Source organism: Schistocerca gregaria, chromosome 2, assembly GCF_023897955.1.
Source record: "Schistocerca gregaria isolate iqSchGreg1 chromosome 2, iqSchGreg1.2, whole genome shotgun sequence".
Taxonomy (NCBI): Eukaryota; Metazoa; Arthropoda; class Insecta; order Orthoptera; family Acrididae; genus Schistocerca; species Schistocerca gregaria.
This window is the reverse complement of record NC_064921.1, coordinates 352,644,513-352,661,043: the sequence shown is the minus strand read 5'-3', so window position 1 is coordinate 352,661,043 and position 16,531 is coordinate 352,644,513. Positions and strand designations below refer to the sequence as shown.

At 40.1% G+C, this 16,531-nt stretch overlaps 1 protein-coding gene across 15 annotated transcripts in view; it reads left to right on the top strand.

Moving 5' to 3' along the window:
* LOC126337040 (E3 ubiquitin-protein ligase TRIP12) overlaps positions 1-16,531 on the top strand; it is a 215,765-nt gene that overhangs the window by 184,493 nt on the left and 14,741 nt on the right. For all 15 annotated transcript variants that reach the window (XM_050001352.1, XM_050001355.1, XM_050001353.1 and 12 more), the window contains 3 exons: positions 7,593-7,717; positions 12,273-12,457; positions 12,642-12,751. In XM_050001352.1, coding sequence (XP_049857309.1) covers positions 7,593-7,717; positions 12,273-12,457; positions 12,642-12,751 — 420 coding nt within the window. The remainder of the gene's footprint in view (positions 1-7,592; positions 7,718-12,272; positions 12,458-12,641; positions 12,752-16,531) is intronic.

The window sequence follows — 16,531 nt, the reverse complement described above, 5'->3', positions numbered from 1 at the left end:
AGTCAAATAGTTCACATATAATTATATCTTGAACGTTTATAGAAATAAATTACAGCAGGATTGACAGCCTTTTCAGTAATTGCAGGAGCAACCATCTTTACGTGCTGCTGATCTGGCCTTTTGACACTAACCAACATGGCCTTGCTATGTTGGTTCTGCAAACAATTGAAAGCAAGGGCAAACTAGTAATTTACCTTAGACATGCCGCATTAATGTATGGCTTGATGATAATAGCACCCTCTTGGGAAAATATTCTTGAGGTAAAACAGTTCCCCATTTGGATCTCCAGGTGGTGACTACTCCGTTGGATGTAGTCAGTGTGAAAGTCAAAGCAGGTGTTCTACAGGTTGGAGCATGGAATGTTAGGTCACTTTAGTGAGTAGGTGGGTTGGAGAATGTAAAAAGAGAATGGGTAGGTGAAGTTAGATGTAATGGGAATCAGTGAAGTGTAGTGGCAAAAGAAACAGTTGATTACAGAATTATCAGCACTAAATCAAATAGCAGTGATACAAGAGCAATTCTGATGTGTGTTAGCTACTAATGTCATATTGAACTCATTATTGTAATGAAGATGAACTCGAAACAAATACTTACCACAGTAGAAAAATTTTGTAGGTATATTAGCTCGGCCAGTGAAAATGAGACTGAAAAAATGGGTCACATAATAGGATAAATCCAGATCCAAAGGACTTACCAATTTGGTGTTACTGGAGGGTAAAAATTGTAGGAGACAAGGTTTGACAACAGTAAGCAGACTCAAATGGGTATATATTGAAGTAGTAGTCCGCAGATGGAGGCTCGCACAGGACAGCCTAGTATGGAAATCTAGGTCGAACCAATCTTCTGACTGAAGACCACCACTACCTGAACTTAGTAAAGGAAGCAGAAACTGTAATGTTGTATAACATTGTTTCTTCAAGAAACAACTCAAATATAAAGCTTTTTGAACAGACGTACAAAAACAGTGGTAACGTTCTACCTCGCCACTTGCAGTACTAATCACACGCTCTGTGCTTAGGCTTACAATCCAACCCAGGACATTTTTTTTTTGAAATTACTTAAAAGTTTAAACAGTTATATAAATGTTAAACTCTGATTATATAGTTTTATTTTTCACTAGACCGTTCTTTCTGAACTGGTTTGTGTACAATATGGGCTGAAAAGCCAATTCCTGAGATAGGTCTATCTAAATTACATTGTCTTTTCTGAACACAGGTTCCGTCCCATTTCTCTTCATATGACCTAAATTACTGTTAGTGTTACCAGTAGTATAACAAACCAAATATTCTTGAAGTTTTCATTTTCTCACAAAATGAAAAAGATACGGAGTCAAAATTTGAGCAAGTTCTTGCCTGACACATCACCGAAATTTAAAAAGTTCAACTTTATTTCTGTCCTACAAACTGAAATGTCTTAAAATTGGAACAAATCAAATATCTTCTCTCTTTGAGCAGTCCATCATAACAGTTACATAAATCATATTTTCCAAAAAAAAAACTCTAAAGATCTAACAGTGTTCAGAAAGGATAGATTAAACACAATTGGTGGTGGAGTATTTATTGCTGTCAGAAGTAGTTCGCCTTGTAGTGAAATTGAAGTAGATAGTTCCTGTGAAACAGTGGAGATATAGTTGCTGAACAGTTCAAAGAAAACTTGAGTCTCATTTCAAATAGGTATCCCACTCATACAATTATAGTCAGTGATGACTTTAATCTACCCTTGATATGCTGGAAAAAGTATACGTTTAAAGCCAGCGGCAGGCGTAAAACGTCATCCGAAATTGTACTGAATGCTTTTTCAGAAAATTATTTTGAACAATTAATTCATGAGCCCACTCGAAGCGTAAATGGTTGCAAAAGCATACTTGACCTCTTAGGAACAAATAATCTTGGACAAATAGTATCGTGACGAATATAGGGATTAGCGAGCACAAGACAGTAGCTGCTAGGCTGAATACCACAACTCCTCAAAAAGAACGCAAAGTATATCTATTTAAAAAAGCTGATAAAAATGCTCTTAATGCCTTTTTAAGAGACTGTCATCATTCCTTCTGATCTGATCATGTAAGTGTAGAAAAGTTGTGGAGTGGTTTCAAATAGATAGGATCGACAGCAATTGAGATGTATATACCACATAAATTAATTAGTGGTGGTACTGATCCCTCATGGTTCACAAAATGGGTCAAATTGCTGTTGCAGAAGCAGCGAAAAAAGCATGCCAAATTTAAAAGAACGCAAAATCACCGAGACTGGCAAAGTTTTGCAGATGTTTGAAATATAGTGCATACTTCAATGAGAGATCCTTTCACTAATTTCGACAATGAAACTCTGTCTCAAAATCTGGCAGAAAATCCAAAGAAATTCTGGTCATATATAAAGCACACCAGTGGCAAGACGCAATCAATACCTTCACTTTGCGATAACAAAGGTGAAGTCACCTATGACAGTGCCACTAAAGCAGAGTTATTAAACATGATTTTTCGAAACTCCTTAACCAAAGAAGACGAAGTAAATATTCCTGAATTCCACTCAAGAACAACTGCCAAGATGAGAAACATAGAAATAGATATCCTCGGTATCGTAAAGCAGCTTAAATCACTTAATAAAATCAAGGCTTCTGGTCCAGATTGTATACCAGTCAGGTCCTCTCAGAGTACGCTGATACAATAGCTCCATATTTAGCAATTATATACAACCGCTCACTGACAGAAAGATTCATAGCTAAAGACTAGAAAATTGCTCAAGTCACACAAATACCCTAAAAGGGAAGTAGGAGTAATCCATTGAGTTACAGGCCCATATCACTGTCAGTTTACCATAGGGTTTTGGAACATATACTGTATTCGAACATTATGAAGTACCTCGAAGAAAATGATTTATTGACATGTTATCACCACAGATTCAAATAACATCGTTCCTGCGAAACACAACTAGCTCTTTATACTCTTGAAGTAATAACTACTATCGACAGGGGATGTCAAATTGATTCCATATTTTAAGATTTCCAGAAGGCTTTCGACACTGTTGCTTACAAGCAGTCTTCTAACCAAACTGCGTGCCTATGGAATATTGGCTCAGTTGTGCGACTCGATTCGTGATTTCCTGTCAGAAAGGTCACAGTTCGTAGTAAGAGACAGAAAGTCATATAGTGAAACAGAAATAATATCCGGCTTCCCAAAGGAAATGTTACAGGCCCTCTATTGTTCCTGATCTATATTAATGACATAGGAGACAATCTGAGTAGTCTTCTTAGATTGTTTGCAGATGATGCTGCATTTACCGTCTTGTTAAGTCATCAGATGACCAAAGCGTACTGCAAAATGATTTAGATAAGATATCTGTATGGTGCAAAAAGTGGCAATTGACCCTGAATAAAGAAGAGTGTGAAATTATTCACATGATTACTAAAATAAATCCGCTAAATTTCAATTACGCGATAAGTCACACAAATCTGAAGGCTGTGAATTCAACTAAATACTTAGGTATTACAATTACAAATACACTAAATTGGAACGATCACATAGATAATTTTGTGGGTAGAGCCAACCAAAGACTGCGATTCATTGGCAGAACACTTAGAAGGTGAAGCAGGTCGACTAAAGAGACTGCCTACACCACACTTGTCCACCCTATTCTAGAGTATTGCTGTGTGATGTGGGATCTGCACCAGGTGGGAATGATGGATGACATTGAGAAAGTACAAAGAAGGGCTGCTCATAAGTACCACAGACATGATACGTGAATTGGAGTGCCAATCATTAAAACAAAGGCATTTTTCGTTGCAACAGGATCTTCTCATGAAATTTCAATCACCAGTTTTCTCCTCCAGTTTCGAAAACATTCTATTGGCACCCACCTACTTAGGAATCGCACAGAAAAATTTAAGTGCTTGTTTTTCCCGCATGCCGTTCGAGAGTGGAACGGTGGAGAGGCAGCTTTAAGGGGGGGTCATTATACCCTTTGCCAGGTACTTTATTGTGAATAGCAGAGTAATCATTCAGATGTAGATGTAGACACACATTACTTTTCAGCACTAGTGCATAACAGCTGTCATGTTGGATGCTGTATCTCTGGCAGGTTGATGAATAAGTGTGTATCTGTGTATTTGACACCTTTTTGTACTGGTTTTAACCCTGTAAGTATTTCTAGATGTTGTTTTTGGTCTTAAGATTATATTTGTCTTTCCTGTTAGCTTTTTTTAGAAAACAGGTACATTGGTAATATCAAAGGACAGTAGTATTATCAAAAGAAATTGGTGACTGTAAGCACATCAGACAAGACTTTCACCCCAGCAGACAATATGCTAGTACCATGTACCAACACCTCGTGTCTTGATAATCACCTCCTTCTGGCAAGAAAGATGTTGATTCACCCCTGGTACCAAATAGTTGCAGATACCAGGTGATCAAAAAGTCAGTATAAATTTGAAAACTGAATAAATCACGGAATAATGTAGATGGAGAGGTATAAATTGACACACTTCCTTGGAATGACATGGGGTTTTATTAGAACAAAAAAAAAGTTCAAAAAATGTCCAAACAGATGGCGCTTCATCTGATCAGAATCGCAATAATTAGCATAAAAAAGTAAGACAAAGCAAAGATAATGTTATTTACAGGAAATGCTCAATATGTCCACCATCATCCCTCAACAATAGCTGTAGTTGAGGAATAATGTGAACAGCACTGTAAAGCGTGTTTGGAGTCATGGTGAGGCATTGGCATCGGATGTTGTTTTTCAGCATCCCTAGAGATGTCGGTCGATCGCGATACACTTGCGACTTCAGGTAACCCCAGAGCCAATAATCGCACAGACTGAGGTCTGGGGATCTGGGAGCCGAAGCATGATGAAAGTGGCAGCTGAGCACATGATCATCACCAAATGACGCGCGCAGTAGATGCTTCACGCATCTAGCAATATGGGGTGGAGTGCCATCATGCATAAACATCGTACGTTCCAGCAGGTGTTCATCAGCCAGGCTGCGGATGATGCTATTCTGTAACATATCGGTGCACCTCTCACCCATCACGGTAGCAGTTACAAAACCAGAATCACGCATTTCCTTGAAGAAAAAACGCCTGATAACTGTAGATGTGGTAAATCCAACCCATACTGTGACTTTCTCGTCATGCAATGGAGTTACCACGACAGTACTAAGATTTTCGGTAGCCCAAATTCTGCAGCTGGGAGCGTTGACAGACCCTTGAAGCGTGAAATGAGCATTGTCGGTCCACAACACGTTACTCAAACAATTGTCATCTTCCACCATCTTTTGAAACGCCCACACCACAAATGCCCTCCGCTTCACTAAATCGCCAGGTAACAGTTCATGATGCCGATGGCACTTAGGGGTACCCTCCGTTGCTATCAGTACAAAATCCAACCAAACAGTAATGTGTGGAGTGTCGGTGCAACGTACGACTGCACGAGCACTGACTTCCCCGTGCACAGACGAACCCGCTGCAGTACCCATTTCATCCTGAACTGTCTCAGCAGCATTACGCCTTGTGCTTGGTCGGCCACTACGAGGTCTAACGTCTAAACAACCCAGGGCTTCGAACTTCGAAATCATTCTCGCTACAGCTGCATTTGTCCATGGACCTTTACCCGTTCGAATCCCCTTCCTATGGCGATAGGATTGTAACACTGAACTAGCAAATTCCCCATTCTGATAATACAGCTTCACTAAAAAGTACCTTTTCAGGTAACGTCAACATGCTGCTTCTGCTGGCGCATCCGATTCTGTCTCATTACAGCTCCTTTTATACACGATTGTCATGCGCAGTCATGGACATTTTGCTGTCCGACATTTTGTGAACTTTTGTGTTTGTTCTAATAAAACCCCATGTCATTTCAAGCATGTGTGTCAATTTTTACCTCTATATCTACATTTTTCGTGGTTTATTAAGTTTTCAAATTTATACTGACTTTTTGATCACCCAGTATTTTCTGTAGGAATACAAGCAGTTAATTTAGCAAGCCAGTTGAGGTATGAAGTATGTGCAGGCCTGTGATAGTGACTCTAGTCATCTTGTAAGGTGGAGCTTCTACTGCATATCATGAAAAAGTAGAAGCAGCAGCAACCAACAATTGGTCATTAAGAATGGAAAGATACGAATCGTAGTTCGTGTTTACGGTAATCTGAATGAGTAGATTAAAGTCATAGTGTGAAAAGCATGTCATAGCAAAACACACACACACACACACACACACACACACAGTGTGTGTTAAATGCTTCAGTGGGTTAAATAGGTGCCTCCTGATATTTGACAGTTACCAAACATACTTAGATTCTTCAAAAGTAAATAAATAAATAAAATAATAAAAAAGGGACCTGCTCACCAGAAACAGTTGGATGGTACACAGAAACATACACAAGTGAAAGTAGTTCATTAGATTTAGAGCTACCACTCGTTTTCTGATGTAAATAATCCTCCAAATTTATTTGTTTAATTTGTCTCCCATATGACACATTCCAGGAAACCATTACCAATTTAATATGTATGCTTTATCTCTTATTTCATGTATCGTTTTGAATGTGATGGCTGCTTCTTGTTTGTGAGCTGCTGTGTTGTTCCAGAAACTTGAGCAATTGTGGGTATTGTATTCTATATAAACTCGGACATGCTAAATCGTGCATACACAGTTGATTTGTAAGTTTAAAAGGAAAGAACACGCACACCATGTCTATCTTAGTCTCAATGAAACAATAGTCGCCAAACTCTGATTTTGACAGATGAGGAGTTGCTCAAGTAATGCCTGGAATGGGGCAGTTGAGAACTGTCGCCATGACTCCCAGAATTTTTTTCAGATAACTAGAAACTTAAAATTGATGTAATTACATGCTGTTTCCTTACAGTATAATATTTCATGTACATTATCTCTGTGTTTGATTTGTTTAATTTCTGTTCATGACATGCTCAGGTGAACTGCATGAGTGATGATTTATGTGTGTATGTTTCTATGTAACAGTACATTCAAAATTCTGTGACAGAGTAATATCATAATGATCGCATGTAATAAAAATAAAACAACACTTGACAATGGGAATTACTTTGCAGCATGAGACACTCACAATATAAATTAATTAAAAAAAATATTTATGGCAGCAGCAAATGGTTTAATAGTAAAAATGAGATGTAACTCATAATATGATACAGTTTGCTCCAGTAGTATTTATCTTGACTAACATAAAATAGATGACGTTTCAGTGACTGGCTGTTGCACGCGTTTAGACTCTAGTACTGTAGTGATTACAATTGATGCATCTTAGAAGAAATGGGGAAGTGGAGGGGGGAGGAAGGGAGATGAGGTTAGGGGATAAAGGCACAGTACAGATTAGTGGCACATGAGGGACCATGCAAGAAAGAGAGTGGTTAAAATTAAAGTTTACACTTTCACCGCACACACATTCAGTTTACGGGAAATAATTAAATGATTTATTGCTTAGTTAGGGTGGTCGCTACTGCTTTCACCAACCCCACCTTTGCCAAATTATTTCAGTTGGCTAATTATTACAGAATGACATTTTATGTACTCAAGTTCTTATTTTTTTATCTACATTGTGGTGGTTTACAACCATTCTGTTCACAGGCCTGTTCCAGAAGAGGATGCAGCAGTAACTGTGAAACCCAGTTTGACCAGTTCTGGTCGTAAAGGCAAGGGTACCAGCACAAAAGCCAATTCTCGCAGTCGCAAGGGAGACAGCCTTTGGAATGGTATTTTATAGTTATTGTTGGCATTAGTAATACATTAGTAGTACATATTTGGAGAAACGCAAAAGAGAAATAGAGACGTGTGAAAAGAAATCTCAGTGCTGCCAGGTCTGATAGGGAATAAAGGAATTTAGTGCACATTCAGTTCTCGTGTATCATAAAAACAGATTTTGTGAGCCTCACTATGATGTAGGTAGTCCATTTACCCTTCAAGTAACATTGATAAAATGTAGACTTAAGTCCAGAGGAGCCATATTTTGTGTAAAAGCATACATTTCATGAGGCAAGTGTTAGGTATTTTTGTAAATAATTCCATTACAGTGATAGCATATCCTAGATTAGTTGTTTTGGGAGTCGCTGCCACTGTTAAGGCGCTGGTCTGCTGTGCACTGAATAGAATCGCGTGTTTCTAACACGAGTGACTGCCTTTCTGTACTTTGTATTTCCTGTGTATTGCTCAGGGTGTGGTTAGCATACTACATTGTTGGAATGTCATCCACAGTGTCAGAATGCAGATTACATGAACATATTGTCAGAAAGCTCTTGGAACAAAATTATCAACTGAGGCATTGGGCATTCAGCAGTTTCCAAAACATACTGTCAGGAAAGGGCAGAACTGAAGTTACATATCAAACAATAAGAAAACAAGATATGTATGAAAAAGGTAGCAAATGCTGCAGATGTCTTCAATAATAATAATTGTTCATGGGGGTATGGTTGGTTACCAGTTGTTGGTTCTTACAATATATAGCAATACCTCTTGCTGTCAGTAAATTGAATAAAGAGGTTCAATTCAGTAAGGTTTGCTTTTAAGAAATAGCTATACAGATATCTGGAAGGAACTTTGGTCGCACCTGAAGGACAGTAGTTCATTTACTTAAGCTTGCTCTTTGAGATTCAGCTTTAGAAATCTTGCTTGATACTCCATACAGGTGACATATTCTATTGCAAAAAATGGATTGATCACTAACAGCAGTTCGATGTGGACACGCATTATTGTAAATGAAGAGGAAGTCTCATCCAACAAAATGTTTGAACAGTGGCCCAGGTTTTTGAGTATTTAATCTCTCTGCTTCTAGGTAGTAAGAACATTTCTCCAACCACCAAACTAGGTCCCTTTTCAATTCCAACTGAACTGAATTCAGTTGTGAAGAGCTTCCTCTTTCACTCATTATTTCATTACTACAGGTTTCATAAATGTAATTGGATAGAAAAAAAATCTATTCACCAGACAGTGGCAGAAGAAAATGCGTGCGCACATACACACAAAGTTATTGAAATTTGCCAGTTTTCGACGCTAGTGACTCTTCCTTCTGGCAGAAGGGTTGAAGGGGAAAGGAAAATGAGCAGCGAGGCTGATGAAATGGGGAAAGTTTGGAAAAGTTGCCAAAAACCCTGATCAGGGGAGACTTAAAGGACAGGATGAAAAGGAAATACTGATTGTTTCCTTTCCCTTCACTCCTCTCCCTCTCCCTTTCCCTTCACTCCTCTCCCTTTCCCTTCACTCCTCTCCCTTTCCCTTCACTCCTCTCCCTCTCCCTTTCCCTTCACTCCTCTCCCTCTCCCTTTCCCTTCACTCCTCTCCCTCTCCCTTTCCCTTCACTCCTCTCCCTCTCCCTTTCCCTTCACTCCTCTCCCTCTCCCTTTCCCTTCACTCCTCTCCCTCTCCCTTTCCCTTCACTCCTCTCCCTCTCCCTTTCCCTTTCCCTTCACTCCCTCTCCCTTTCCCTTCCCTTCACTCCCTCTCCCTTTCCCTTCCCTTCACTCCCTCTCCCTTTCCCTTCCCTTCACTCCCTCTCCCTTTCCCTTCCCTTCACTCCTTCTCCCTCTCCCTTTCCCTTCCCTTCCCTTCCCTTCACTCCCTCTCCCTTTCCCTTCCCTTCACTCCCTCTCCCTTTCCCTTCCCTTCACTCCCTCTCCCTTTCCCTTCCCTTCACTCCCTTTCCCTTCCCTTCACTCCCTCTCCCTTTCCCTTCCCTTCACTCCCTCTCCCTTTCCCTTCCCTTCACTCCCTCTCCCTTTCCCTTCCCTTCACTCCCTCTCCCTTTCCCTTCCCTTCACTCCCTCTCCCTTTCCCTTCCCTTCACTCCCTCTCCCTTTCCCTTCCCTTCACTCCCTCTCCCTTTCCCTTCCCTTCACTCCCTCTCCCTTTCCCTTCCCTTCACTCCCTCTCCCTTTCCCTTCCCTTCACTCCCTCTCCCTTTCCCTTCCCTTCACTCCCTCTCCCTTTCCCTTCCCTTCACTCCCTCTCCCTTTCCCTTCCCTTCACTCCCTCTCCCTTTCCCTTCCCTTCACTCCCTCTCCCTTTCCCTTCCCTTCACTCCCTCTCCCTTTCCCTTCCCTTCACTCCCTCTCCCTTTCCCTTCCCTTCACTCCCTCTCCCTTTCCCTTCCCTTCACTCCTTCTCCCTCTCCCTTTCCCTTCCCTTCCCTTCCCTTCCCTTCCCTTCACTCCCTCTCCCTTTCCCTTCCCTTCACTCCCTCTCCCTTTCCCTTCCCTTCACTCCCTCTCCCTTTCCCTTCCCTTCACTCCCTCTCCCTTTCCCTTCCCTTCACTCCCTCTCCCTTTCCCTTTCCCTTCCCTTCACTCCCTCTCCCTTTCCCTTCCCTTCACTCCCTCTCCCTTTCCCTTCCCTTCACTCCCTCTCCCTTTCCCTTCCCTTCACTCCCTCTCCCTTTCCCTTCCCTTCACTCCCTCTCCCTTTCCCTTCCCTTCACTCCCTCTCCCTTTCCCTTCCCTTCACTCCTCTCCCCTTCACCCCTTCCCCTCTTCACCCCTTCCCCCCTCCCCCCCTTCACCCCTTTCACCCCTTTCGCCAAAAGCTAGAGCCAATAACTCCAAAAGCTTGAAAATTTCAATACCTTTATGTGTGTTTTCCCCTGCCGCCTCTTGGCAAGCAGATTTTTGTATAAATCCAATTACATTATAGGTTTCATAAGTGGGCAACTTGGAGAGTGAGGCTCCCACAATGGGATGTTTGGCTTACACACTAATTGCTCCGAGCCTTTGAAACACTTTGTTTCAAAACTGGGGTTCCTAATGCATGCTCTGCAGACAACTTTCTTATAGGTATAATTGGTCTTCATTGTCAAGTTGCTGCCAGTTACTAATTACGTTCCAGAAAAATTTTAATTCTGCAGCAATGTGTGCACCGATTTAAAACTTCCTGCCGATTAAAACAGTTTGCCAGACTACGTCTCAAACCGGAGCCCTTTGCGTTTAGAGGGCAAGTGCTCTACTGATGATCTAACTGAACATGACTCGTTCTCGTAGTTTTACATCCACCAGTATCTCATGTCTACCTTCCAAAATTTGCAGAAGTTCCACTGCAAACCTAGCAAGACCAGCACTCTTGGAAGAAAAGATATGGTGGAGACATGGCTTACCCACAGCCTGGTAGAGCATAAGCTTGTGAAAAACAAAAATTGCAGGTTTAAGTCTGGTCCAGCATACAGTTTTAATTTGCCACAAAGTTTCAGTGATTCTGTTGTCATATTTAGTTGACCACCTAAGGGTCTAGGGTTTGTATCCCTGGTACAACCATAATGATCATTGTAAGTACCAGAATCATTCATTTGTAAAGAACATTTCTAATTTCTTTAAATTTCCTTTCCTCTCCCTTCCCTTCCTTCCTCTGAGCTTTTACTCTGTTTCTAGTAATATAATCACCATTGGGTTGTTAGATCCTAATCTTCCTACCTTGCTTTTTTGTGCTCGTAGTATTAGGAACAATCCTTGTATTTTGTAACAGTTGCTAAAACATTAAAGTGACTGTTCTGAAAACTTATAATGACATTTTGTGGATAAGTAAGTGTTGCAGAGATTGCATTCAATGGCTGACTTTCTTCAAATGATTCTACCCTTCAAACTAGAACTTAAGTTACAACTTTGGCACTTAGTAACTTCCACCAAAAGATAACACTCTGATCACAACAGAGCTTGAGGTTTCATGTGGCTAATGCTCTGCTTTAATTTATACAGAAATTACATATCTAACCAGGACAGAGAAGATTTGAAATTTCTTTTGTTGGGTGACTAGAATAAAACAATTTTTTGTGCCTTCCAAATCATCCTTTCCACGCTTCTCCAAACTGTCCTCCACTGCCACCCTACCGTCTCCACACCCCTCCCCCTTCTGTTTTCTCCACTCACCACCACAACCCCTTATTCCTTCTCAACGTTGTTCGTACATTAGTTTTGTTACAGTGAGTGAAGCTGTGCTGTATTATTATTGTTATTACTACTACTACCACTTTTTAATATGATTATGGTTTTGAGTAGTAGTGTTATGCAAACTCTTATGGTGAAAACACCTGATGCTATTGGATAGAACTTTGTGATACCTACTGTTATTGGGTATTTGTGCGTGCGTGCATGCGTGCGTGTTTTGTTCCATCAGTGAATTTCCATTATTTTAAAGTAATTGGTGTGTGTTCCTCACTTCTGTGTATGCTATCAGGCATTGTTGTTCGCTAATATTACATTACATTTGTGTTACATTTTCAGATTTTGTCGGGCAGTTTTGTTTGCTAATATTACATTCGTGTTGCATTTTCAGATGGCATTGTTCCATCATTGAACTCTCCACTGGTGCCATTTTTAACATCACGTCTTCCTGATTCTGTCACAGTGCAGGATGCCTCACTTGAAGTCTTGTGTCTGCTTAGGGTACTACATGCTTTGAACAGATACTGGGGCACCTTGTACACAGCTGTTGAATATCAACCTATTGTTACTCAACAGGTACGCTGTTAAATTGTTGTTTGTATTATATCCATGGAATCCATATTTACTACACCATTTGTTTAATGAAACATTTGTTACTGTTTATTAAGATTGAACAGATTTTTGACTTGTACTGCAGCTATTTAATATATATGTGTATATATATATATATATATATGCCCTTTTTCTTACTGCTTTACAGGAGTTCATAAACAGTAAAATTGCTGCTAAAGCCAGCAGGCAACTTCAAGATCCGTTGGTAATAATGACAGGCAATCTACCATCATGGTTACAGCAGATAGCATCTGCATGGTGAGCAACGAAATGTTCAATGTTGGTTGTCGTGTTCTGGATATGACGATTCCTGTTTGAAAATGAGATTAGGCAGAAAATATTCTGATGTCTTATTCTTACAGGGATGTCAGCATTATAAACACTGACTTTCTGACCAGCACTTAGTATAATATTGAGTAATTGTGTTGTTGTGACAATTACCATTTCTGCCTTGCTGATAGAAACTTTTTCACTCATTTGTGTTACCGGTATGGGATTTTGTAGCTTCAAATACTACCGTATTTACTCGAATCTAAGCCGCACTTTTTTCTGTTTTTTGTAATCCAAAAAACTGCCTGCGGCTTAGAATCGAGTTCAGAGTCAACAGAAGTTCTGAAAAATGTTGATAGGTGCTGCCACAACTAACTTCTGCCGTAGAATATATGTAGCGTTACACAGGCATGCTTTGCAGGCACAAAGATAAATACTGGTGCCAAAACCTCTGCGGCAGTAAATAAATTAAAAGAAAAGGTAGAAGAATGTAAACATTATGCCATGTATTCTTTTGTGTTTGCTGCTATCTCATGTAAATCCTGTCTGCCTAATAAACTCCAAAACTAGAGTGAGACAACAGCAAACGCGGAAGAGTATACGTATCATGTCATATTTATATTCATATTATTCTTATGCTGTATAGTGATAGTCAGACATGAAGCACGGCAGCTGACTAGATTTTAAAATCTAAGATGACTCTAATTTCTGTGCAGAATGCAATGTATTAAAGAGGCGCCTGAAAAGATTTACAAACGGAATTTTTTTTCGCTAAACTCTCATTCAGAACATCATCATCATAATGCAGTCTATTATTTGGTTCTTGTTGATTATTACCAAAGAAAGTAGCAGTGTAAGTAACAACAAATAGCAATCTCTTGCCATTGATATCAGGCATAAAGTATGAAAATGAAAGAGGGGATCCTATACGTAACATTTGCTGTTTAAAATGTTATTTCCCACTTTTCCATTTTTCTGCATTTTACTGCATTTTTTAAAGATCCTGCAAAAGTGTAAAAGCAGGATTTAGCTGTATCTGATTTCCCCCACATCATCATTGGAGTTTCGTCCATCACAACATAGTTTGACATGTTGTCCATTACTAATGTCAAATTTGATGAATATTTTGCAGCAGAAAATTATCTTTACAGCTTGTGAACGTATTTCTGGACAACCACTTTTATTCGGGGTGTATATTTCCGAGGTTATCCAGGAAAAATCTGGGTAGTTTTCATTGTTTCAGTTTTCAGGTAAATTTCTGTAATTTTGACAGATAAGAACTGTTACTGTAGCAGTTTTACTTCAGCCTACTACTGCAGAATAATACCAAGCAAAAACCATAAACAAGAGAATAATGTCAAAATAAAATGCACCGTTCACAACATTGGAAGAGTGCATTCACTAGTGTTTGCCAACAGCAAAATGTGTTAAAGACTTTAGGATGAAGGCTAAAAAATACTTAGTAAATTGTATGTCTAACACATAATGGGAAAATACTGTGAATGGTGGTTTCAGAAGTGTTACTTCCAAAGTAAATTAAAATTTTACAGGCACATTTATGTTTGAGATATTTTAAAGAGTAACACACGATAAAAAAGACCATATTATTGGTGTGACAGCCTAGCTTTTCTTTCAGCTCCACTGTGTGTATATTAATTTAAGCCATAACTTTCTCTGTTTTTGTGACTGATTTCATCATGTGTCTTGTGCTCTGAATATCTGCTTTCATTGGCTGGCAAGATAGTGTGACGTGAGCTATGATTGGCTGACAGCACATTGCGTAGTGGAATCTCGATTTGTGTTTAGGAAGCTACAGTGCCAAATTTTGTGGCATTCTGCTTATATTTTTGTAATATGAAAATGTGCAGTGTACGAGTTCTTTCTTTCTTTCTTTCTTTCTTTCTCCTCCTCCTCCTCCTCCTCCTCCTCCTCCTCCTCCTTCTTCTTCTCCTTCTCCTCCCCCTCCCCCTCCCCCCCAAAGTGTTGGGAAGGTGTTTACTGATGTATAAAACATTTACGAGTCAAAGGATTGATAAGTATATTGTTACTTTAACAAGGGAAGAAAGTACTTTCGCAAGGGGTATAGTGTAGTTTCACCTGGGGAAAAAATGTATTTTTAACTGGGAAAACGGTGGTTTTTTAATTTTATTTTATTTATTTCTCTCTCTCTCTCTCTCTCTCTCTCTCTCTCTCTCTCTCTCTCTCTCTCTCTCTCTCTCTCCCCGCATATATGCCCTGTTGTTGCAAATCTCATGTTGAGACATGGCGCATGGTTATTAAAAATGCAATGCCAACACAATACGTGAAGACGACAGAATCAGGGTTGCTACAAGTTCTGGAAATAAGGGCATTTCAAAGATGTCAGAGAAATTTGGGGGGGGGGGGGGGGGGGGAAATCTTGTTTTTGTTTCAGTAGATGCAGTGGGTTGTTTACTGAAGTGTCAGGCATCGTTGCTGGATGGGAGCAGCTGAGTATGTGTGCCACTTCTCTTTCTACAACTCTCCTCAGCTTGCAGTCAGTGCTGCCACCACCTCTTGCCACTAGCCTAGAAGCTGCCAATGAGAGGCATGAGGAATGGTTTGTTTGGATCTGATTCCCAGAGATTGTAGACACAGAGGATGAAGACGGCAGTCATCCCCACGAGTTGTATCTGAGTGATTGCATGAATATGTGTGTGCTCTCATTTTTTGACAAGGCTGTGGCTGAAAATTTAGTTCTGAGAGTGTGATTGTCTTTTCTACATGCCTGTCTGTGACTCATCGATCATCTTTACGGCGAGTTGCTACCTATCCTCATTTGTACAAGTTATCTGTTGCATGGAGTGAAACACCATGGTCTCATTTCATCAACATGGTAACTGTGACACATGAATAGCTGGCCCGCGAGTCAATTTTTGTGGCTGGCCAAGACCACGGGTCATTTCTGCAGATATATCTAATGGATCAGGTCTGCTGATCTGAAGCCCAACATTTCCCACTAAAGTGCAGGCCCTGCCAATAGAATCTAGTCCCGTCAATCTGCCCGCAGGCTGGGTTTGTCTGTGTGTGGTGTAATGCGGTGGATTTTGTGATTTATCCACGGACCCAGGACTGCGGTGCTCCTTGGCAGGCCAGAGGCCGTGGGCGAAGAATTTCCGGAATTGTGACTGTCTCACCACAAGTACATTGTACAATGCGGCATTTTTAAGCATTTTATTTATTATAGTATGTGTTGGCGCTTCATATATTAGAAATTATAGACAAATAGAAGGTGAAAATTGTGGCAGTTGGGGTACTCGTATAATTCTCGAAAGAAAAATCGCAGAATACCTCCAAATAACAGACATAAAGCAGTGTGTGATAACTGACAATAACAAACATAGTAGAACCAACATTTTGTTGGCAGTCACCTGTAGTGTGGGTTTACATAACTCTTACCTGCCTTACACACTTTTTCTGAGGAGGTTATTTCTGGGAACAGTGAAGGCATTTTAAATCTGTTTTGAGAGTCCAAGGAAATGCGTATTTTTGTCACCAAATGTGTTTCATTTTATTAAAATAAAATAACAACAATGGTCTTAATGAAACACACATACCATTTGGCTTGCCTTCTCCATCTGAAAACCGTTCATTTCAAAAGACGTTGTTGTTAGTACTTAAGATTTTGCTCATACAGGGGAGAAATACAGAAATTCATACATATTTTTTGAGGTATCAAAATTTGTCAGGGGAACATGCTAAAACTCGCCTGAAAATCAGGAAAATTTCAGGGAATTTCACGTGGGGAAA